General features: G+C 41.7%; 2 protein-coding genes across 3 annotated transcripts; one reads left to right on the top strand and one right to left on the bottom strand.

Moving 5' to 3' along the window:
* The first annotated feature begins 110 nt into the window (after positions 1-110).
* On the top strand, positions 111-5,413 carry LOC307253394 (proteasomal ubiquitin receptor ADRM1-B-like). The gene is made up of 10 exons (XM_080031420.1): positions 111-138; positions 1,064-1,313; positions 1,671-1,787; positions 1,978-2,101; positions 2,244-2,330; positions 2,581-2,680; positions 2,949-3,190; positions 3,822-3,979; positions 4,402-4,504; positions 5,100-5,413. The coding sequence occupies exons 2-10, from the start codon at positions 1,104-1,106 to the stop codon at positions 5,201-5,203; spliced, it is 1,245 nt and encodes a 414-aa protein (XP_079887546.1). The 5' UTR covers positions 111-138; positions 1,064-1,103; the 3' UTR covers positions 5,204-5,413.
* A 200-nt stretch (positions 5,414-5,613) lies between these two features.
* Positions 5,614-22,893, bottom strand: cables2a (Cdk5 and Abl enzyme substrate 2a; the record flags this gene model as incomplete). Of its 2 annotated transcripts, XM_080030839.1 has the most annotated exons (9): positions 5,614-7,242; positions 8,527-8,731; positions 9,217-9,323; positions 10,251-10,351; positions 10,510-10,684; positions 10,865-10,964; positions 11,131-11,208; positions 21,807-21,899; positions 22,355-22,893. In XM_080030839.1, 9 exons carry the CDS (start codon positions 22,891-22,893, stop codon positions 7,102-7,104), a joined length of 1,539 nt encoding a protein of 512 aa, XP_079886965.1. In that variant the 3' UTR covers positions 5,614-7,101. The 2 variants fall into 2 exon arrangements, with proteins under 2 accessions (XP_079886965.1, XP_079886966.1); XM_080030840.1 differs by lacking the exon at positions 11,131-11,208.
* Positions 22,894-23,939: the final 1,046 nt, after the last annotated feature.

Genomic DNA, 23,939 nt, shown 5'->3' with positions numbered 1-23,939 from the left:
CGCTGGGCGTTTAAAGCCCCGTGACTGACGCACGGTTCGACCAATCACTGCGAGGCACCGTCGCCCATCTGCCAATCACGATCATCTTCACTGTATATCTTTGTCAGTGTGCCTGTTCTCCGGCTGATAGATAATTCGGTGAGTATTTATGTTTTCATTTATATATTTGTATACGTTTTTAATTCGTATCATATAAACCAGCTGTGTATTGAGTCCTCGTGTGTGGAAAAATGTAAATCTGTGGCCCAGTCGTTGGCTCGTTTAGCGGCTTAGCTGCAGGATGCACAGTCATCTCATGGAGATGTTTCTCTGTGGCACCACTGATCATAACAGGTCCATGGCACTGATGAGTGTTATTTCAGGTCCTGCGTTTATCATTTCATCTGTTCGGTTTGTCATTTTACTGTCAGTGTAGGAGAGCTTTAAAATAAAGATATTATTTTATTATCTCTGAGGCAATAACATGATCTTACCTTTTCATTAAAATACAGGATTCCTACTGATCCTTAATAGGTTAAATAAGCCCTTTGTTGTAATCAAAATGTCTTAAATTAATATTTCAAATGCCTAAAAAAATGCTACGAAATGATATACGAAATAAATAATTATTTAAAACCTCAAAATTAAATAAAACATGCCTCACATCGACGATGACACATCAAATAATTTTTTTTTAAATGTATCTCAAATGTTTAAGAATGTGTTTGCTAAGTAGAATAGATAGATAGATAGATAGATAGATAGATAGATAGATAGATAGATAGATAGATAGATAGATAGAAGGCTAGATGGATATACTGTAGATAGATCATTAACATTTAAAAATTATGATCTGTGTTGTGGCATTAGCAAAAAGTCTCAAATCTAACTTGCTGTGGGAATCCTGTAAATAACTTGCTAAGGAATATGAATACATGAAATACCGTTTCAAATATAAAAGACAATGTCATGTCTCCAGCCATCTAACGTCTGGGACCAAATCTGCTCTCCTTCCTCCCTCAATATTAAAAAAACACAAACAAATCCATGTGTGTCTCTTTAACCCTCCTCTCTTTCCCTGCAGCATCCCTCTCTCTCTCTCTCTCACTCTCTCTCTCCTCATCATGGCGTCTGGAGCGTTGTTCCCCAGCATGGTGTCAGGGTCTCGCGGCTCCTCCAGTAAATACCTGGTGGAGTTCCGGGCCGGGAAGATGACCATGAAGGGAAGCACGGTGACGCCAGACAAGCGCAAAGGCCAAGTCTACATCCAGCAGACCGACGACTCTCTCATCCACTTCTGCTGGAAGGATCGCACCACCGGCAACGTGGATGATGTGGGTGACACTGTCTGTCAATTCAATTTAAAAAAGCTTTATTGGCATGACTATTGTGGGAAAGAGATTTGCCAAATTATTTCTGATGTTACAAATAATAACGAATGTTAAATGACATGTCTGTCTTCGAATGATACTGACTCAAACTTTTTCTAGTAGATTTTATTGTTACTACATCTTTTTGTATGTGCTTGTGTGATTACTGTAATGTTTTTTCTCCTTTTTGTTGTCTGGAAGTGTTTGACAGTTGCTGCTGCCTATCGTGGCCTGGTCTCTCTTGAAGAGATTCTTAATCTCAGTGGGTCATAACCTGGTTAAAGTTTTTTTTTTTTTATTCCATTTCCTATCTCGACACAGGATCTGATCATCTTCCCCGATGACTGTGAGTTCAAACGGGTGAACCAATGCACCACCGGACGGGTTTTTGTGTTGAAGTTCAAAGCCGGATCCAAGAGACTTTTCTTCTGGATGCAGGTATCTAATGCATCTGGACTGCTCTGCTCTGCTCAACACACACACACACACACACACACACACACACCTCTGTGGTCATTAAGCTTTGGTTATTTGCTTAATAAAAGATACAATTATTATAAAGTAACTTTTACGAGAGATAAAACTTTATTATGAAAGTAAAAACACAATTTTATTTTTCTGATCTCAGGAGCCAAAGACCGACAAGGACGAGGAGAACTGTCGTAAAGTGAATGAGTATCTGAACAACCCTCCGATGCCCGGAGCCCTCGGTAGCGGCGGCAGCGGAGGACACGATCTGTCGGCTCTGGGAGGTAACACACACATGCTCACATCACACTGATTTCTTTCCTCTTATGTAGAAGGACTTGAAAAATGCTGCTAGTAAACGTCTCAAAACAGAATTACATATGTCTGATTCTGGATCTCTCTTATTACTTTTTTTTTCATGTAAAGGTGAGGGCGGACTGCAAAGCCTTCTGGGTAATATGAGCCACAACCAGCTCATGCAGCTCATTGGACCGACCGGACTGGGCGGGATCGGTACGTACCGTCTTCACTAAAGTCTTCAAGCTGCAGAGCTGACGGCCTGAGACCTCTTTGAATGAATCAATCTTTATTATGAACAATTTGACAAAAATAATAACAAAAAAGCCAATTTCAAAATAGCCCATACTAGGCACATTCGAAAAAGAATAGGAAGAATTGTTTAAGAAAAGAGAGGATGACATCTTGGGCGATGCAGTTTCATGACTCCAGGAGAATAACATGGTTGTTTTGTTGTGGATGTCAGGTGGTCTGGGGGCTTTGGCCGGTCCAGGGTTGGCCAACCTCCTGGGCAGCAGCAGCAGCAGTAGCAGCAGCGTTCCTGCAGCCAGTAACTCCTCCACAAGGTATCTCATCCAACAAACATCTCAAAAAAACCTTTTGTTTTGTTTACCCTGCATTTATGGGGCCTGTGTTCTGATTTTTTTCCGTCCAAAACTCAAAGATATTAAGTTTATTATCATATATATATATATCTGTAAGATGAGAAACATACTTAAGTACACAGTAGTTCCAAGAGACTGATTGGAGTAACTTGTTCTCTCGTTGTTTGATTAGTTGTCTATAACCTTATATTTACATAACCTTATAAAGTCCCGCTCTCTCTCCTCTCAGTCCTTCCACAGCGGTGACCCCCACCTCCAGCTCTGCGGCCCCGCGGCTGGGCTCCTCCCAGGTTCCCACCACGCCCATCACTCCCTCTGCCACCTCCGCCGCCTCTCCCACGGCCACCAGCCCCTCCACCCCCACTGTCCCCTCGGTGACGGCGGGCGCGGCCAACCCCACGCAGCCCATCCAGCTCAGAGACTTGCAGAGCATCCTGGCAACCATGAACGTACCGGCCAGCGGACAGGGAGGTGAGGGAACCTGGCTTACACTGAAAAGAAAACACTTAAATAATCCCCACAAGGAAAAAATATATATAATCAAGCTTAATTAGTGTAATTTCAGCTAAGTATGCGGCAACTGATTAGCATAACAGTTGCGGTAATAGTGTGTCATTTTCAGTTAATGAATTTCGGTCGGTTGCAGAAGCAGAGAGCTCCTATACAGTACATACTGCAATCTGTCGCAGTTTCGATATTTTTTAAACTTTGCTAGACTATATTGAACACAACTCATGGACACTATTTATCACCCCTACCTGGCCCTAAGACTCACATAGACATGTACAGAATAATGTAGTATTCAGAGCGGAAAAGGGGCAACAAAAACAAACTCCTACAAGGAACCTTTACATTTTTAGGAAACTGTATCATTTTTCCTATGACAGGAAATGAAACGATCAGCTGTAACAACACTATTTTATATAGTTTTGATTTATGCCTTTGCCTGGGTATGATTCCCCACGAATTTAGATAAATAGATTGACGGCAGGCCAGGCAGACCAAAGGTGCTGGAACAGCTGTGGGTGAGAAACCGTAAATGATATGTTTTTAAGACCAAGCCTTTAATTTGTGGTGTTTTTTGTTTGTTGTTTACTCACAGTGGACCTTGCCAGCGTCCTGACCCCTGAGGTGATGGCTCCCATCCTGGTGAACCCCGAGGTGCAGGAGAGGCTGATGCCGTACCTCCCGTCTGGAGAGTCTCTGCCTCAGAGCGCAGAGGAGCTGCAGACCACACTCAGCTCGCCACAGTTCCAGCAGGTACAGTGTTATATTGTATATTAGTGCTACGTTGACATCATGTGGAAAAAATGGGATAACAGGATATTTATTCCTACGTTCTGGGAAAGTTGATATTAAAGTTCTTCCGTTTTCATCATTTGCGTTTTAACACCAGCCTTCTATTGTGTTTAGATACAGACTGTTTTTGTGGTTTAAATTCAAAACAATCATTATCTTTTCATGTGTGGCCTGTGTGGAAGCAGATTCAGAATGTACATGTGGCTCTTGGCTCTTATTTCCATCTTTGGGTTTAGTTTGACTTTCAACATGTTTCTGTCCCAAGGGCGGATAAGTAGCATTTGCAGAGAGATGCTGTAGTCTGGTCTTAATGAGTCTATCTATTGTTGGTATTTAGCTTCTTATCTGTCCTTTTACTCTTTGTATTTATCGTGTCTCTCCAGGCTATGAGCATGTTCAGCAGTGCCTTGGCGTCAGGGCAGTTGGGGCCTTTAATGAACCAGTTCGGTTTGCCTGCAGAGGCGGTCGATGCGGCCAACAAAGGAGGTCAGTGTTTTCGCCCACAGCCAGAAGCGTTACTGTGCGTTTCAAATACAGTCTATGGTTTCATCGCTAGGAAACTCATTCAAATGTTCATGTTCGCAGAGATTTGAATTGATTGATTAAACGTTATTTTTGAAATAACTGTACATTTACTCAAGTACAATTTTGACTTAGTCTCTCTTTATGACACTCCATTCAGCTGCTAATACTTACATACATACTTTTACCTGAGGTCTTTTATAATATTTAGCAAGTTTGAAAGTCTGCTAAGTGTAATAATTTTTCAAGCAAAAATTAGAAAAAAAGTTCAAACCTAAACATTTTCTGTGCTTATATGTTTGTAAACTGTATGTTTTTACAGTTTTGAACAGTTTGTTCAATAAGTCAACTTACATTCTTGGAAATTTCAATGGGCATTTAGCCCTATTTATTGAATTTGTGTTTATATAAACAAATCCTGTCTATATTGTACTGGTATTATACTAAACAATGAATCAATCAATAAATTAATTTAGAAATAGATCATGAAGGGGGGTTCTCGTAGATTATGAAAACAATTATTTTCAGCCCTAATTTCCTGACATTTCTTCCACTGCAGACGTGGAGGCTTTTGCCAAAGCCATGGAAACAGAGACAAAGTCTGACGAGGAAGGAGAGTCTAAAGACAAGAAGGACGACGATGAAGACATGAGTTTGGACTAAGAACTCTTAACACTATTATTTAATTTATTTATTAAGCTGCTACTTTGAGGATGAAAGTTATGGTAAATTAATATAGTGTGATGATGCTGTGTTCATCCTCTGACAGTGTGTTGAGTTAATATATTCTGCTTTAACCGAGTGAAACTATCTACCTGCATGTCAGTGACTGATCTGTGCAAACACAAGGGAACAGTAAAGTGCTGAGAAACACGTTGTCTGCTGTGTGTTTATGTTCAAAATGGTTTTGTTCCCAAAGACATAAAAAACAGCCTCATATGCAATATGAATTATTGACCGTTTACTTGGGGGCAAAAAAAACAAACACCAATGATTTTTCTGAAAATATATTTCAAAAACATTCATTTGACAGTATGAAAACAAAGAATATTTTACCCATTTGACACCAACCATAAAAGTTCTGCATTTACACACATACACATCTATTTGGACGTTTATTGTGATACATTTTTCTCCACTGCAGAGAGACAGACATAAGAACTGACTCACCACCGGGTCCACAGCTTTAACACGTTATAAATAATATTCATTTCCAGACGAGAACAGAGTTAACATTTAAAGGTCTCCACAGCAGCAACATAAAGAAATGTCAACGTTAAATATCACTTATAAGATGGGTTAACCATTTCTCAGCCACTGTAGTTTCAGGCACTTTTTTTTTCATACTTTTATCCTAATGGCATCCAATTCTGAAGAGTTTCTCCACTCTAGGAGTACTGTGGTCAGGTTAACACGGTCTGGCAATTTGTATAAGAAACTCTTACATCTACTCACACACTAATATTGTCACAGCAGTCGGGTTTTACTGTTCTTTCAAAGCAAAAAAAAAACGTTACCTTCTTCGCCAGTGATTTACAGTGGAACCCAGGTGATTCTGTGATATGGCCACAATAAAAAAGTCTCTTTGGGATAGAGTGGACGATGAGCCATTCAAAAGTAAGATTCCTGAGAACTTAAATATACGACAACTAGTGAAACTATTGAGAAAAAAGCTTCAGTGCATTTTCCAAAAACATATCCCTGGGTAACGGCATAACATTTAAAATAAAACATTTACTATAAATAAAATCCTTCATGATGCTGTTTCCTTACAGTATAACACAAGTGTGAATCATTGTATTATTGTCTTTCTATTCAAGAACAAGATAAATACACAAGTGGCTGGAGTATTGTGGGACATTCAGTACAAACATAATATCAACAAAACTGAAAGGCCACTTCCTTCTCCAATAACAGATTCAAACTTAAATCTAGTTTTTCCACTCATGATCTACAGTGTCATGTTTCAGTCTAATGGCTAATAACGCTTCTGTGTCACAGTGGGTTCAAAGGCATTGTCAAAAGAAATCAACAGTATGGTTCTTTGTGATTTATAATAAATACTATACAGGCTGTGTATAGCAATGAAAAAAGGTGCAGGAGAAGAGTTTTCCACAAATACAAAACATCACAGCGTACATTTAGTTTAAATAGGTTTAAAACACCAGGACGTACCAAAAACAAAATAAAAGCACAATTAATGTGCTGATTGAACATCTCTAACATAGAGCCCATGACCAGATCAAGATCAGAACATCACACGTTTACAGACGGTTAAAGACACATTCATATAGACGCACATGCCATCAAGTCTAGAATATTCATCAACAAGTGTAAACTAGTTTGAACTAGTTTTTCTTCTTTATAGACAGTGAGTGACAAGCCACGACTGACAGAGAATACATAGCACAATTATTCGTTTTCAAACACCGCAGCTTATGAACTGGTTGATCCACCAACAGACACACACACACACACACTCAAGTCCTTTTAACTTAACCAAACGCGCGCACAGACACACTTACACACACGTTTGCTGATGTCATAACTGTATTGTCAGTCTAACCCTGCTGCACCAGTCTGCGATAGTGCGGCATGACCTTGCTCTCGGGGAGGTAGAGTCCCATCTCCAAGGCTACCAGCACCGGGAACTCCAGAGGAATCAGCTCTCGTCTGTTTATACGGAAACAATCCTCCAGTTGCTGCTCGTACGCAAAGAAAAGAAAAACAAGAGGGTTTATGGTTAAAAGGAAAACGTTATGATATTAGAGTGCACAGAGGCATATAGGCTTACGTATTGAGGTGGGTTGTGTTTCATGGTGTTCATACATACAATAGAAATGTTTAGTTTGTCGATAGTGACCATGACGGTTTGTGATAAATAGACAGTTATGAATCGCATTGTGTCAAAGTTAAAATTGTCAAAACTGGAGATGAGCTGTTAATTCTGTTATATCCCCCTCTGTCCACCATTCCCCCATGGAATTCAAATTGCCTTCACACACACACACACACACACACACACACACACACACACACACACACACACACACACACACACACACACACACACACACACACACACACACACACACACACACACACACACACACACACACACACACACACACCTTTAGATTTGTAATTCCATCTCATTAACATCAACTATTTCACATTAAAAGCATTTAGCTGGCAAAATGCTGGGGTGTTTTATTGTGAAGTGAATCACAGGAAATAGGAAAATGTCCGTCAGTTCCAATAACGTCAACAATCATAAACTTAAAAATAGATTTGATAAAGCAACACAGCTGTTAGTTCCAGATTGTTCTAGAGATGACTGTACACCAGACACTGAAAGAGGAACCCGTTTTAATCTGCAAGGCTTTTGATGCTGAATTCCAATCATTTGAAAGCTTCCCGTTCCTTTGTCTTATGACTGGTGACTTTAAGTACGGTGTAAAACTGTGACCAATGTTTATTGTAAACAATGTACACTGTATATTTTATTATGTCGTATTTACTGCACATTTTCAATGTCTATTTTGCTTGGTTTGGCCTTACTTTTTGCACCAGTAAATATGGATTTATTCATTTAATCTTTTGTAATCATTGAATCACGGTTCGCAGAGAAACCTATTTTCAATTTCTCTGTATTTCTGGCACATATAGATACGTTGACAATAGACTTGACTTGAAATGCAGCAGCTGAGTTGCTCAGCTCAGTTTAGCTTAGTCTGGTATTAAAAATAATTAACCAGTTTGACCAGTTTAAATAACAGAGCATTTATCTAAAGAGCTTTGTGTTTTATTGTATGGTGAAGGGCACGTTCCGTTACTTGAACTAAATGGGGCGTTGAATTAACAATGTTTGGTAAACAACACTGAGCTAGGCGCTTTGTTTACCCTTCTCTTGTTGGCACAGTTCCTGCTTTGTTTCATGTTTCCACTCTGAAACCTGTTTCTGTGTAAACTAAACTTTAACTCACATCAATGAGCTGTTTGACTTCTGGCTTGCGCAGATCGCTGCTGATCTTAGCAGCCAGTAGAACGCAGGCTGCGGCCACCAGCTTCCTGTTCTGCTTGTTGAGTCGACCCTGCAGCACCAGCTTCTCAAAGTAAACAAACGACATCGCCGTGGTGACTGGCTGCAGACCAAACTCCTCGCTCACAGCACGCATATCTCTCTTTAAGCTAGAGGAGAGGAGAAGACGTGGTTACCGACTAGTTTCTGAGAAAAGGTGCACTGTGAGTTGTTAGAATCAAATTTAAAAAAGGAAATGTGAGGGGACACAACAAGGTTTAAAGAAGGTGGGGTCTGCGATTCTGGAGAATGTTTGTCAAAATCACTGTCAAAATCAGTGAATTTCTCTTCACGACCCGCTAAATGTCCATACTGTGTGTGCACGCTGAAAAAAATCCAGTGATAATACACAGCCTAGGCTCAGTAGACTGGTATGTAAACAGAGCTAGGGCCAACCCTAGCTAGCAAGCCGTTTTTTCAGCACACAAACAGTATGGACAGGTAGGGGATCGTGAGGAGATACTCACCGATTTTGACAAAAAAAAAAGCTTTTGTCATCGAGCGTTCTCCAGAATGGCTGACTCCAACTTTAACTTTCAAAAGCTTCTTAAGAGGAGAATTTAAAAATCCAAGGGGCAATGTAATCTCTCTGTACCTTCTTATCTTGCTCAGAGTCAGCTTGATGTGAGGAAACTTCTCCTTGAAGGTCTCATTCATGTCCTTCTTCAGGTCGGATGGTTTCACGTATTCAACAACAGTCGTCTGCAGAGGTGGAAAACAAAGTGGTGTTTCAGTATGGAAGATTTGTGTCGGTGTGAATTATTAGCTACGATAAAAGCGTTATGGTTTAGCTTATGAAGCGTCTCTGTATGGATCGTTCCACACACTCATACTGGAGGTTACAGTCTTGTGACATGATCCACTAAGAAGCAATAAAATCACATGAACATGACATAATGTGTGTATTCAGCCTTTTATGGGGCCTCGGGCTGGTTCAAAAGTGGAGACTGGTTCCATTTTACAGCCTATATTAGAGCAATAAAGAGGTCATATTAAACGACTGTCCTGATTTCAGTTCATGCGAGACATTCAGTGCGCTGACATGCACTGAATAAACCAGCATGATGATCTTATTTTAACTGTGTAGCAGCCACATCTTTGCTTAAACCGCGCCTTGCCCATTTTGACTTGATGGACTTCAAGCTTAATCAAATCAGTGTTATTTGTATAGCCCAATATCACAAATAGCAGCTACACAACTACTGTAATTGTAATGACAGTGTTTGCTACACGTCACATGGCGGTGACTGAGCACGCACAATATACAGTTGTGTGTGAAAGAAAAACATTTTAAAACCAACTATTACTTTTTGGGAAAGGCATTTAAGACTTTTTAGATCTACATATTACCTCGAGGTTCAGTTTTCGTTGAACTTGGATGAAATAATCTAAAATCAAAAGATGCATTGCTTCAAGTAGTTGTATCTCCTTTCATCCACCTGCTTTGTGTAATTTTCCATGTCTGCAGTCTTTGTCATGCACACATGAACTTGTAAAAGGCCCTTTAGAAAACCTGTAGTTTACCTGAAGATAAAAACCAATATGCTATAATCTCCTTTTCCTTGTTAACATGATGTTTTGGACTGTAACTGCACATAAAAGCACTGAACTAAAAGAACAATCACTCACCACATATGAGGCAAATATCAGGACCCTCTTGTGCCTCCCACAGGGCCACTGCGGGTCACTGAGCAGGTTGGGATCGTACTCCACCACCACCTCCTCAGCACCTTGAAGACACATAAAACACAGTGCGTTATAATTTATGAGCTCAGTTGAACATTAAAGAAGCTGATGTGTGTGTGTGTGTGTGTGTGTGTGTGTGTGTGTGTGTGTGTGTGTGTGTGTGTGTGTGTGTGTGTGTGTGTGTGTTGAACTACAGCCATACTTTGGTCCGGTGCCACTGCCATGCTGTTGTTCAGGCGAGCAGGGGTGAAGTTCTTCTGCCCGTTGCCACGGAAACGGGACTGAGGGGTCGGAGCTGTGCATGTTTCTGGCGCGCTGCCGCTCTTCAGTCTCACCAAGGCGTTGGTCGGGTAGAGCAGCTGAGCGTAAGACACTGACTGAGGAGGGAACAAGCCAACAGATGAAGAGGATTTATTAGAGTAACAGTAGTGTTTTTCCTGTTTTCTCATAACAACGTGATATACTGTATATCAATACAATACAAGAGAGCTTTATTGGCCTGACTATTATAGAAAACAGTATCCACAATTTCAAGACAATATCAGACACACGTTTACCTTTCCATAGGGGCTCAGCTCCACGCCTTCCAGCGACGGAAGCAGGTCGACAGCCACCACCGAGGAAAGCCTTTGTCTCTGGACCTCCAGCTTAGAATCACTGTTCAGAAAGAGTCACATATGGGTTATCACCACATTATAAACATATGCACACCGCCCTACCCCGGAGAATGACATTGATCAAACTGCAGGAGGAGGATGATGATGAAAACATAAAAGCGATGGATGGCATGCTGTCTGCTTTGGGATGGTGCTTTCTTTAGTACCTGAGGTGAGCACTCTCTCCATAGGGCAGCACTGAGAAAGCAGCGTATAGCGACCGCTTGGCGCAAATCAGCACGATCCTGCAGGGTACAGCAAGCACAGGCAGACAAAACAGATGGTGTGTCAGTCTACAGTAACTGGCTGCTAGCGCTCACTCAACAGCTGCTCTACACATAGAAACCCGTCACTGAGCCACTTCTTCACTTGATCTGCGTCGCCACGGAAGCCAAAACGCTATCACCAAGAAACTAAAGCTCCACACAGGAGGAGGGGAACCAGAGAGTTGGAAAGACCCGCGTTTGAACCTCTACTGCTTCAATATTACACTCACACCATAGAGATAAGTAAGGCCGATACAATAAGTCAATACATCGATTGGTCTGTGGACAGAAAATTGTAAATCAACAACCATACTGATAATCCATTACAGGTGGAGTCAGTGATTCTGGAGATTGCTTGTCAAAATCTCATTTACAGAGCCCAGGCTGGGTTTTAACACAGGATCTTTTTTCAGCGCACACAGAGTTCGGACAGCATTCTCCAGAATCACTGACCTTTAATGGTAAAGATGATTTTGAAGCAGAAATTCACAGGCTACGAGTCGAGAAATGGATGGGCATTATTACATTTTTTCTGACCAGAAAGACCTAAAAATTTAATTGAATAACTGAGAAAAACAACCATCAGCTTGGTCGATAATGAGAGAACAATGATTGACTGCAGCCCTCGAGACAAGCAACTGCTTTTCTTAAAGAAAATCAATCAAATCAACCCAGGAGGTCAGTTAACAACACCTACTGCTGAGTATTTACTGGCTCCTCAAAGACTCTCCTCAAAATCTGGATGCACAATAATAAAATAATTTCCAATTGTTACTGTATTTCCTTATCCAGGTAACCAGAACTTACATTTACCCTTGCTATTTCTGCTAATTACACCAACCACTAGCAAAGTATGAATTCATATTTTGTACGAAAATAAAAAGTATTATGAAAAAAAAAGGTGTACATAATATATTAAAATATTACACTAGAATTCAAATTTTCGTTGTAATGAAATTGTATGAACTGAGCAAGGAGATGTGTAATATCCAGCTACCAAGACTAACAATTCTTTTCATTATCAACTCAACATCAACTAGGACTCTAAAAAAGTGGAGAAAACACTCGATGTCTCGACAAACCACAAACAGTGAATGAAGGCAACAACAACGCTTTTGTTTTGACAACTATAAGAAATCTGTCCAAGCACACACACCAGGGGCCAGAGCTCAAAACAGTTACACCAATGAATAACATGCAGTCAGCAGCCCCTGGGTCTCAAGGGGAGTTATCACATTTCTTGAGGCGCAGGGACAATATCACAACACAAAAATCTACTTTTAATAAGTGTTAATAAGCTTAATTTAATGATATGAAATGCTGCGTCTGCTCAGTGAGTGACATGCACTGTGTTACAGCCTCAAAATGAAACAGAAAACAACACTGTTTTGCACACACAAGCAGAAAACCCATGGCATATTATCATGTTTAAATCAGCATGAAATGTTGGCAGTGAAATGTTTAAAAGTACACAATGGTTTTGACTACTGGAAAAATAAAATAAAACTATATGACATGTTGTTTCAGGGCAAACAGAGTATGAATATAAATCAACCAGCTTAATAGTCGAGCAACAGTGTGATATTTCAGTCCTGTTAAGTCCTGGAGGTTACCTAACTGTTGCTGCAACAAGGTTTTACGTTTCCACACCGAGCCTTTTTTGGATTCTGCAAAGCTCTTCAGCCTGATTAAATGTACTGTAGCAATCACCACTCTGCAGCTGAATGTATTTATTTATGTTATTCCTCTGCAGACAATACTAAGTCTTTGTGCAAGAGTTAAGCAGCTTATTACAATACGGTACTAGTGGGAGAAGGACACCACTGATGTGAGTTCATCTACTAATTCAAAGTATGTATTTTTATATTTCTCTGATGGGTATGGAAGGCTGTTTCCGTCAGTATAATTTAAAAAAATATAGCTGAAAACATTGAAAATGAAATTATGAAATAAATTCATAATTACGGCTTTTATCTCACAATTTTCTCATTATGAATTAATGGAGATTTTTATCCTCAAGGCAGTTCATCTTATTTTTTACTTTTACCGACAGAAACTGGCCTCCAAAACGGGAGACATATGCCTTGTTTCCACCGAGTAGAGCGGGTCGGGTCGGAGCGGCTCAGAGCGGGACAGCTCACTTTTAAGAATCTCGGTGGTGTTTCGACCGCCGACCCTACCCTTACTGGTAGGGCGGGGTTTAGGCTGGCCTGCGATAGCCGCCGCCAGAATGTGGGTCAAACTATCGGTCTGTGGAACAACTGTGGTCAAGCCAGCGGTCTCTCGTTTTTACTTGGTCAAACCAGCCGCTTCTTTATTTATTCCCCCGTGTTGTTGTGAGCACAGAGACGGCTCGGTGCAACTGATAGAGACAGTGAGCGAACAGCGCTAGCTGCGGCAGCTACGTGACATCGTAGCAGTGGGACACAGTGTAGCCAACTGATTCATTTAATGACGAGGAAAAACACCACACAATAAACAGTGCTGCGCTCACATTTTCGCCAAAACACAAGACTCTCTTCACTCTAGCCGAGGTGGCTACACACGGCGGAAATTATTCTTTCGACCAACTGTGGTCAAGCCAGCGGTCTCTCGTTTTTTCTTGGTCAAACCAGCCGCTTCTTTATTTATTCCCCCCGTGTTGTTGTGAGCGTGTATTTACTACTATCTATGGCGTAAACACACAGAGACGGCTCGGTGCAACTCAGAGACAGTGAGCGAACAGTGCTGGCTGCGGCAGCTACGTGACTAGCAGTGGGACACAGTGTAACCAACTGATTAATTTATTGACGAGGAAAAACACCACACACTCTTGCCGAGACTACACATGGCGGAAATGATTCTTTCGACCAATCAAATGACGGCAGTGTGTAGCTCCGCCTTTTAAGGTGCGAACACACCAAACGCGTCAGCCGCGTAGGATTTACGTGCGTAACGCAGCTAAAATGTTGCTTGATCATTTTGTGTCAAAAATGGTTCTACGCGCGTAACGTGCCTAGTCTCCCTCCCGATACTGTATTTCCCCTAATCAACCATGGCTGCGATCAGACCCGACCCGACACAACAGCGTGCATGTCCGCACAAAAACAACAACAACACGGCCAACAACTGTGCCAAAAGACAAACTGAACAGCACAAATAGCCTAGCATTAAAACAGCATTGCATATTCACGGCAGCTACATAACAAACACAGTTACAGCAGCATCGGTGCACGGCGGCACAACATAAAGGCAAGTAGCAACATTACCCTACCTGGCTGTGACAGGGGACCGTGGCTACCGGGGTGAGATTGGTTTCATATTCGACATTCGTCTATTTTCCGGGGTTGTAACTGTAATAGCGTCACGAAAACAACACAAATTTCCTCCAGAATGGTATTATTATGTACAGAAGACTAAGACTGACATTTCACAGGCTCGACCAACTCACCAAAATCAGCGAGTCTCGCGAAAGATCAAAGAAACCGCGCCGAATATAGTGTTTAGTGCCACACGGCAGCGGACTGCTTAGGGACCGTCGCAAAAGTGCAACGTCTTTTTTCTATTCTTAATAACTCACTGGAAATTCATCCTATCAACACCAAACCACTTCTGTTGTGTTTATGAACTCATTTTGTAGTTACCACAACCCTTTGTTTTAAAGAAAAGCCTTTGATTTTTTTTTTAAAAGGGAAAATTATTCAGTGCGTACATATTGCATGGATATTTAAGGCAATTTTTTCAATTGCTCACAGTTTTTTATAGCTATCAACACCAAACCAACTCTGATGTGTTCAAGAACTCACTGTGGAGTTCCCACAGCCCTTAATTTTCAAGAAAAAACTTTAAATTTTTTTTTGAAAGGCAAAATAAGTCACATCATATATTTAATCCATATTTAAGGCTCTTTTTTCAATAGCTCACTGGTTGTTATAGCTATCAACACCAAACCAACTCTGGTGTGTTTATGGACTCACTGTGGAGTTCCCACAGCCCTTAATTTTCAAGAAAAAACTTTAAAAATGTTTTGAAAGGCAAAAGAAGTCAGATCATATATTTAATCCATATTTAAGGCTCTTTTTTTTCAATAGCTCACTGGTTGTTATAGCTATCAACACCAAACCAACTCTGGTGTATTCATGGACTCACTGTGGAGTTCCCACAGCCCTTAATTTTCAAGAAAAAACTTTTAAAAAAAAGTTAAAGGCAAAAGGAGTCCGATCATATATTTAATTTCTGGAGGCCGGCCTCGGCCAGGAAGAGGACGATGGAACCCTCCTGGAGGCCGGCAGAGGCGAAGGCAACAAACCCCTTCTGGAGGCCGGCGGCGACGACCCACAGGTAGCCGGCATCGGCGAAGGCCCACAGGTAGCCGGCATTGACGAGGACGGACCTCCGCAGGAGACCGGCGAAGGCAGAACCACTAAGGCGGCCGGCCACGGTGAAGGCAGGCCCCCGGAGGAAGGCAGGGCAGAGGGCGGTCCCCCTCAGGCAGGAGCGAAGGGCGGTCCCCCTCAGACAGGAGCGACGGGCGGTCCCCCTCAGACAGGAACAGGGGGCAAGATCCCTCGAGCAGGGGGTAAGACCTCTCAGGCAGGAACAGGGGGCTGGGCCCCTTGAGCAGGGGGCGAGACCCCTCAGGCAGGAACAGGGGGCTGGGCCCCTCGGGCAGGAGCGAAGGGCGGTCCCCCTCGGGCAGGAGCGAAGGATGGTCCCCCTCGGGCAGGAGCAGGGGGCGATCCCCCTCAGGAAGGCGAAGCGGCCGGTCCCCCTCTGGAAGGCGAAGACAGCAAGCCTCCCCTGGCAGGCCCGGAGGGTGGGCCCCCTCACGATAACGTGGAGTGGGCTCAGGAACTAGACAGTGCTAGCGTGCTAGTGGCTAGCGTGCTGGGGCAGGTGTCTAGCGTGCTGGTTGCTGGGGCCCGGGACCTGAAGCTTGTTGCTGGAAGCCTGGGGCTGGAGCTTGTTGCTGGAAGCCTGGGGCTGGAGCTTTCTGCTGGAAGCCTGGGGCTGGAGCTTGCTGCTGGAGCTTGTTGCTGGAGGCCGGAGGCTGAAGCTTGCTGCTGGAGGCCGGAGACAACTCGGGAGCTGGAGAGCATTGTGGAAACTGCTGGTAATCCAAACTCACCACCCCCACTCTGATAGTCCTTAAGGCAGGAGGAGGCTGGTAGCTGGGGCCCGGGGGCTGTGGCTGGAAGCAGGAAACCGGAGGCAGTGGCTGGAGGCTGGAGCGTGGAGGCTTGGGACGGTCGCAAAAGTCCGGTGGCAGTGGCATGTAGCTCTCAGGCCAAAAAACGGTGGGGTTGAGAAGCTCGACTGCCCACTCGGGTAAGGCGTCCTCCAACTCGGGCTTAGCAGCGACAGTCTTGTATGTACGCCCCAGCACATGCCCCTGCTCCTTCCTACTGGGAATTGTAGTGGGAAATATTGCATATGATATATATATCTCTGGACTCAGATGTTAGAATGCTTACTTGGCCATTGTTTGTATGGACTTATGGGTGTGGTTGAGAGTATCGCATGGACAGCCACGCCTATGGTTAATTTATGCACAATTACTCTGTCTGTTCTATTGTCCTATGCTAAACTCCTCCTATGGTTAAGTTATGTACAATTAGTCTGTCTGCCTGCCTGAAGCAATGTGCTTAAATATCCCTCTCTCCTACGAAACGGGGTTCACTCTTGCAAACACATTCCCTGTGTTTTGGATTAGTGGCCTCTCCGCGGAGATCCTTGCTGTATGATTAAATAAAATCTAATGCTACTATTAACGTATCACTATTGCTTAACTTTCTCATTACAGAATGTTCTCCCAGCCGTCCATGGCACTGATAATAAAAAATAGCATGTCCTCCAACTCACGGCAAAAAAGAGTGTCTGCTGGGTCCAATTTTGGTCTGTGCATTCTGTTATGGTGAGGTAGGCAGGCAGGCAAGTAGGACCCAAACGCAGACGTTAAAAAGAAAAAAGGTAATTTATTGCTCCACAAAAAATACAAAAAAAACTCAGGACGGCCAAAAGGCAAAGGGCAAAAAGGCAAAAGACAGGTAACATGGGTAACACAGAAGACGAGACTCACCAACACGCAACAGGACAAACCATAACATTTTATGATGTATTGTTGTATATTTTAATGAATGTGTGCAAATGAAATAAAGTCAATTAACACACAATAAGTGGTTTGGTGCTGAAATGTTGAAATACAAGTGAGTCATTAAAAAATAAACACCTTAAGTAAGAATCAAATTTACAAACTGATTACTTATTCCGTTTAAAACTCTTGTAAAGGTTTTTCTGAACACCAAACAGGTGTGGAAACTGAGCAATTGAGCTGTTCAAAAATAAAAGCCTTACATATGAATGCAAAATATGCACTGACTACTGATGCCTTACATTTTTTTAAAGGTTTTTCTTGAAAATAAAGGGCTGTGGGAACTCCACAATGAGTTAATGAACACATCAAATGTGGTTTGGTGTTGATATCTATAATTACCAGTGAGCTATTACAAAATAAAGGCCTTAAAGATGAATGCAATATACAGTATGCACTGACTACTTATGCATTTAAAATAATTGAAATGTTTTATTTTAAATAAAAGGTTGTGGGAACTCTACAATGACTTTGTGAACACATCAGAAGCAGTTTGGTGTTGATATCTACTAAAACAAGGGAGCTATTACAAAAATAAAAGCCTATATATGAACCCAATATACGCACTGACTACTTTTACCTTTAAAAAAAATTGAAAAGGTTTTTCTTGAAAATAAAGGGTGGGAACTCCACAGTGAGTTCATGAACACATCAGAGTTGGTTTGGTGTCGATAACTATAAAAACCAGTGAGCTATTGAAAAAAGAGCCTTAAATATGGATTAAATACTTCTTTTGCCTTTCAAAAAAAAATAAAGTTTTTTCTTGAAAATTAAGGGCTGTGGGAACTCCACAGTGAGTCCATAAACACACCAGAGTTGGTTTGGTGTTGCTAGCTATAACAACCAGTGAGCTATTGAAAAAAGAGCCTTAAATATGGATTAAATATATGATGTGACTTATTTTGCCTTTCAAAAAAAAATTGAAAGTTTTTTCTTGAAAATTAAGGGCTGTGGAAACTCCACAGTGAGTCCATGAACACACCAGAGTTGGTTTGGTGTTGATAGCTATAAAGACCAGTGAGCTATTGAAAAAAAGAGCCTTAAATATGGATTAAATATATGATCTGACTTCTTTTGCCTTTCAAAACATTTTTAAAGTTTTTTCTTGAAAATTAAGGGCTGTGGGAACTCCACAGTGAGTCCATGAACACACCAGAGTTGGTTTGGTGTTGATAGCTATAAAGACCAGTGAGCTATTGAAAAAAAGAGCCTTAAATATGGATTAAATATATGATCTGACTTCTTTTGCCTTTCAAAAAAAAATTAAAAGTTTTTTCTTGAAAATTAAGGGCTGTGGAAACTCCACAGTGAGTCCATGAACACACCAGAGTTGGTTTGGTGTTGATAGCTATAAAGACCAGTGAGCTATTGAAAAAAAGAGCCTTAAATATGGATTAAATATATGATCTGACTTCTTTTGCCTTTCAAAACATTTTTAAAGTTTTTTCTTGAAAATTAAGGGCTGTGGGAACTCCACAGTGAGTCCATAAACACACCAGAGTTGGTTTGGTGTTGATAGCTATAACAACCAGTGAGCTATTGAAAAAAGAGCCTTAAATATGGATTAAATATATGATGTGACTTATTTTGCCTTTCAAAAAAAAATTTAAAGTTTTTTCTTGAAAATTAAGGGCTGTGGGAACTCCACAGTGAGTCCATGAATACACCAGAGTTGGTTTGGTGTTGATAGCTATAACAACCAGTGAGCTATTGAAAAAAAGAGCCTTAAATATGGATTAAATATATGATCTGACTTCTTTTGCCTTTCAAAACATTTTTAAAGTTTTTTCTTGAAAATTAAGGGCTGTGGGAACTCCACAGTGAGTCCATGAACACACCAGAGTTGGTTTGGTGTTGATAGCTATAAAGACCAGTGAGCTATTGAAAAAAAGAGCCTTAAATATGGATTAAATATATGATGTGACTTATTTTGCCTTTCAAAAACAAATTAAAAGTTTTTTCTTGAAAATTACGGGCTGTGGGAACTCCACAGTGAGTCCATGAATACACCAGAGTTGGTTTGGTGTTGATAGCTATAAAGACCAGTGAGCTATTGAAAAAAAGAGCCTTAAATATGGATTAAATATATGATCTGACTTCTTTTGCCTTTCAAAACATTTTTAAAGTTTTTTCTTGAAAATTAAGGGCTGTGGGAACTCCACAGTGAGTCCATGAACACACCAGAGTTGGTTTGGTGTTGATAGCTATAAAGACCAGTGAGCTATTGAAAAAAAGAGCCTTAAATATGGATTAAATATATGATCTGACTTCTTTTGCCTTTCAAAACATTTTTAAAGTTTTTTCTTGAAAATTAAGGGCTGTGGGAACTCCACAGTGAGTCCATAAACACACCAGAGTTGGTTTGGTGTTGATAGCTATAACAACCAGTGAGCTATTGAAAAAAGAGCCTTAAATATGGATTAAATATATGATGTGACTTATTTTGCCTTTCAAAAAAAAATTAAAAGTTTTTTCTTGAAAATTAAGGGCTGTGGGAACTCCACAGTGAGTCCATGAATACACCAGAGTTGGTTTGGTGTTGATAGCTATAACAACCAGTGAGCTATTGAAAAAAAGAGCCTTAAATATGGATTAAATATATGATCTGACTTCTTTTGCCTTTCAAAACATTTTTAAAGTTTTTTCTTGAAAATTAAGGGCTGTGGGAACTCCACAGTGAGTCCATAAACACACCAGAGTTGGTTTGGTGTTGATAGCTATAACAACCAGTGAGCTATTGAAAAAAGAGCCTTAAATATGGATTAAATATATGATGTGACTTATTTTGCCTTTCAAAAAAAAATTAAAAGTTTTTTCTTGAAAATTAAGGGCTGTGGGAACTCCACAGTGAGTCCATGAACACACCAGAGTTGGTTTGGTGTTGATAGCTATAAAGACCAGTGAGCTATTGAAAAAAAGAGCCTTAAATATGGATTAAATATATGATGTGACTTATTTTGCCTTTCAAAAAAAAATTAAAAGTTTTTTCTTGAAAATTAAGGGCTGTGGGAACTCCACAGTGAGTTCTTGAACACATCAGAGTTGGTTTGGTGTTGATAGCTATAAAAAACTGTGAGCAATTGAAAAAATTGCCTTAAATATCCATGCAATATGTACGCACTGAATAATTTTCCCTTTTAAAAAAAAAATCAAAGGCTTTTCTTTAAAACAAAGGGTTGTGGTAACTACAAAATGAGTTCATAAACACAACAGAAGTGGTTTGGTGTTGATAGGATGAATTTCCAGTGAGTTATTAAGAATAGAAAAAAGACGTTGCACTTTTGCGACGGTCCCTAAGCAGTCCGCTGCCGTGTGGCACTAAACACTATATTCGGCGCGGTTTCTTTGATCTTTCGCGAGACTCGCTGATTTTGGTGAGTTGGTCGAGCCTGTGAAATGTCAGTCTTAGTCTTCTGTACATAATAATACCATTCTGGAGGAAATTTGTGTTGTTTTCGTGACGCTATTACAGTTACAACCCCGGAAAATAGACGAATGTCGAATATGAAACCAATTTCACCACGCCACCGTGGCTGGCGTAGATCAACACCGGTGCTTCGCTGTAGGTACTTGTTGTGAAAGTCCCCCGGACATAGTCGTCATGTTTGGGTTCATAATATGAGGCGCTAGCCGCCCACACACAACCGGGTGAGTTAACTAATGCTATACGGCGCTAACTTGTTTTATCGGCTAAAGCACAGCCGCACATATTCACTGAATTAACCAGGAAGTCCATTCTCCTGGTTTACTCTCCCCACGTCTTCTATTCCCGAGCTGCCGTCATACAGCACCGGTTTGCCGAAAATGTGAGCGCGGCACTGTTTATTGTGTGGTGTTTTTCCTCGTCATTAAATGAATCAGTTGGCTACACTGTGTCCCACTGCTACGATATCACGTAGCTGCCGCAGCCAGCGCTGTTCGCTCACTGTCTCTATCAGTTGCACCGAGCCGTCTCTGTGCTCACAACACGGGGGGAATAAATAAAGAAGCGGCTGGTTTGACCAAGCAAAAACAAGAGACCGCTGGCTTGACCACAGTTGTTCCACAGCCCGATAGTTTGATCCACATTCTGGCGGCGGCTATCGTAGTCCAGCCTAAACCCCGCCCTACCAGTAAGGGTAGGGTCGGCGGTGGAAACAACACCGAGATTCTTAAAAGTGAGCTGTCCCGCTCTGAGCCGCTCCGATCCGACCCGCTCTACTCGGTGGAAACGAGGCTGGCTAGTACCCCAACGGAGAAGTACTGAGATTAGGAGCAGCTCAGAGCGGTTAGGTGCGCTTAAACCGTACCCTACCCAACTTTTGGCAAATGAAAAGCCAAACTACCCGATCTGACCCGCTCTACTCGGTGGAAACGAGGCAATAGTGTAGAGAAGAATTGCTTGTGAGCTACCCTATTGTATGTTAATGTGGCCTATGTGTATATATGACTGTTTGTGGTTACTCACCTGCAGCCTCTGGTATCATACTGCCTCATACTCTTGATAAAGTGGACTTTCTTTGGCGCCTTGGGTCCCGGAGAACCAGACACATTCCTCAACCTGGGAACAGATCAGCAAAGACACAAAAGACCACTTTGTTAATGCTGGTACAACACCAACCGTTACCCACGACTCCGTCTTTTGAAGATTTAATCGCTTTACAACACAGATGGGGAGGTAAAATCCAACCCAACACAATTTATAAGGTGGTCTATTTGTCAAAGCAACAACCGATATCACAAACCTGATACTAGGAGTTATGTGTCGTTTTAAAGCAGACAGTTGACACTATACAAATAATACAGGACACCAAGCATATGATACAGTGAGACTTCCCTATTGTAATTGCACATTCCACATCTTTATACTATATAGAAACATAGTTTGTAGTTAAAAATAGGCTACTACGACAGTTAAATGATAATGAAAGTCAATTCTGGTCGGGGTTGTTTTATGCGGAAGTTGGTATGCATTTTAAAGGCCCCTCGTGAGACACCGACCACTACAACGCTCACCTTTGTCGTGAATCCAGGGGATTCCCGGCTGCTGGGCCCGGGCTCAAGGCGGCGGGCGTGGACCTGGCTCTGGAGCAGGGCTGGTGTCCGTTGGGCAATGGAGACAGAGGGGTATCAGGGGTTAGCGTCTCGGCCGCGCCGCCACCCTCTAAAAATACCTCGTTGGACCACACAGCACTATCGGCGGCAGGTACCGAAAAATACGTGACTAAAGAAGGTCGGGCTGGGCTGACAACCAACGGAAAACTGGACGACGAGCTGTTGGCGCTAGCGGTTGGTTCTGTCACCTGGGAGACCGGACCGGGGCGATCAGACGGCGGTGGCACGTCTCGGACCGAGAGACGGTGCTCCGCGGAGGGTTTTTGGCCGGTATTTCCATTGTTTAGCTGACCCTGGGGCCGTCCGTCGAGTGAGATGTTATTAAGAAACAACAGAGCCGCCTGTCTTCTTCTAGAATCCTTCACTTTCCTCCGTTGCTCTCGGAGGGTCTTCGCTGGTTTGCTACCGGTGGTCTGCAAACCGCAGACAGCGGTCGCCATTCTAGTTTGAAATGTGGCGTTGGTCGAAAAGGCAACGAGTGAGTGGTACTGGAGCGACGGCCCCGCCCCTCTTCATGCTGATTGGCTGTAGGGTAATTACGCGAAGTGTTACTCGTAGGTGATTGGATGAGAGACCTATGCACGTTGCTCGTAGTAGATTGGATGTAGTATAACAGTGGGGGAGGTACGCACGAGACAAAGAAAATGGGAATTAATTCACCAAATCAATTAAATGGCATGTCAATTAGGCTTAATTGATTTCTATCTATTTATCTATAATAGATTGAAAAAAAAAATAACAATACAAAATATGTAGGCCTACACAAAAAAAATCTCTGTACATTTTTCATAATTGAAATCAAGGTCTAAAAGCAGAAAGTCCCTCATATTGGTAATAATGCAATTCAACATTTTGTTAATCTATTGATAACTGTTATATTCAACCATCAAGCCTGTGTCATAGTTACATGGATAATTTATGTAGTTCAGTATTTTTTTTAAAGCAATCCATCCAGTTTGCTGTACTATTACCCAACAAGTGGTCTAATAGTACCTTTAAAGCGTCTTCCCAGGCAGGTCAGTGGTATCGAAACAAGTTGTCTTTTCCAATAATGGCACCAGCTATCTATTAAGCATTTGTCAAAGAGTCAGTTGAATGTGAAGCTGTGATAGTGAGATCAAAGACAAGCCTCCGGCAAACAGCACAGCTGCTTTTGCTCTCATTTCACTGCATCAAAAGGAGTCAATGGGAGAGTTAGCTCAGGATTTGGATATTGGTTTAACTCCTTATTGACTTGCAAAAGATGACTCTAGAGTCTTTTTCTTTGAAGCTGAAGTAGAAAGCTTTTCTATCTCCTGAGTGGGAGTGATCAATATAATAGACTGATGGCATTTATCACAGTTTAAAGGAACTACAATGCAAATGATTGTTTTCGAAAATAGGGTCATCTGTTGAGAGATCACTGACCTTTGTGGATATGTAAAAAGTATTGGGGACAAATTCAGTTACGGTAATCCACTGATTCACTTTATCAGAAAAATCTGCC

Source organism: Ammodytes marinus (genome assembly GCF_949987685.1).
Source record: "Ammodytes marinus genome assembly, chromosome: 7".
NCBI lineage: Eukaryota > Metazoa > Chordata > Actinopteri > Uranoscopiformes > Ammodytidae > Ammodytes > Ammodytes marinus.
The sequence above is the reverse complement of the archived record's forward strand: the minus strand, read 5'-3'. Positions and strand labels throughout refer to the sequence as shown.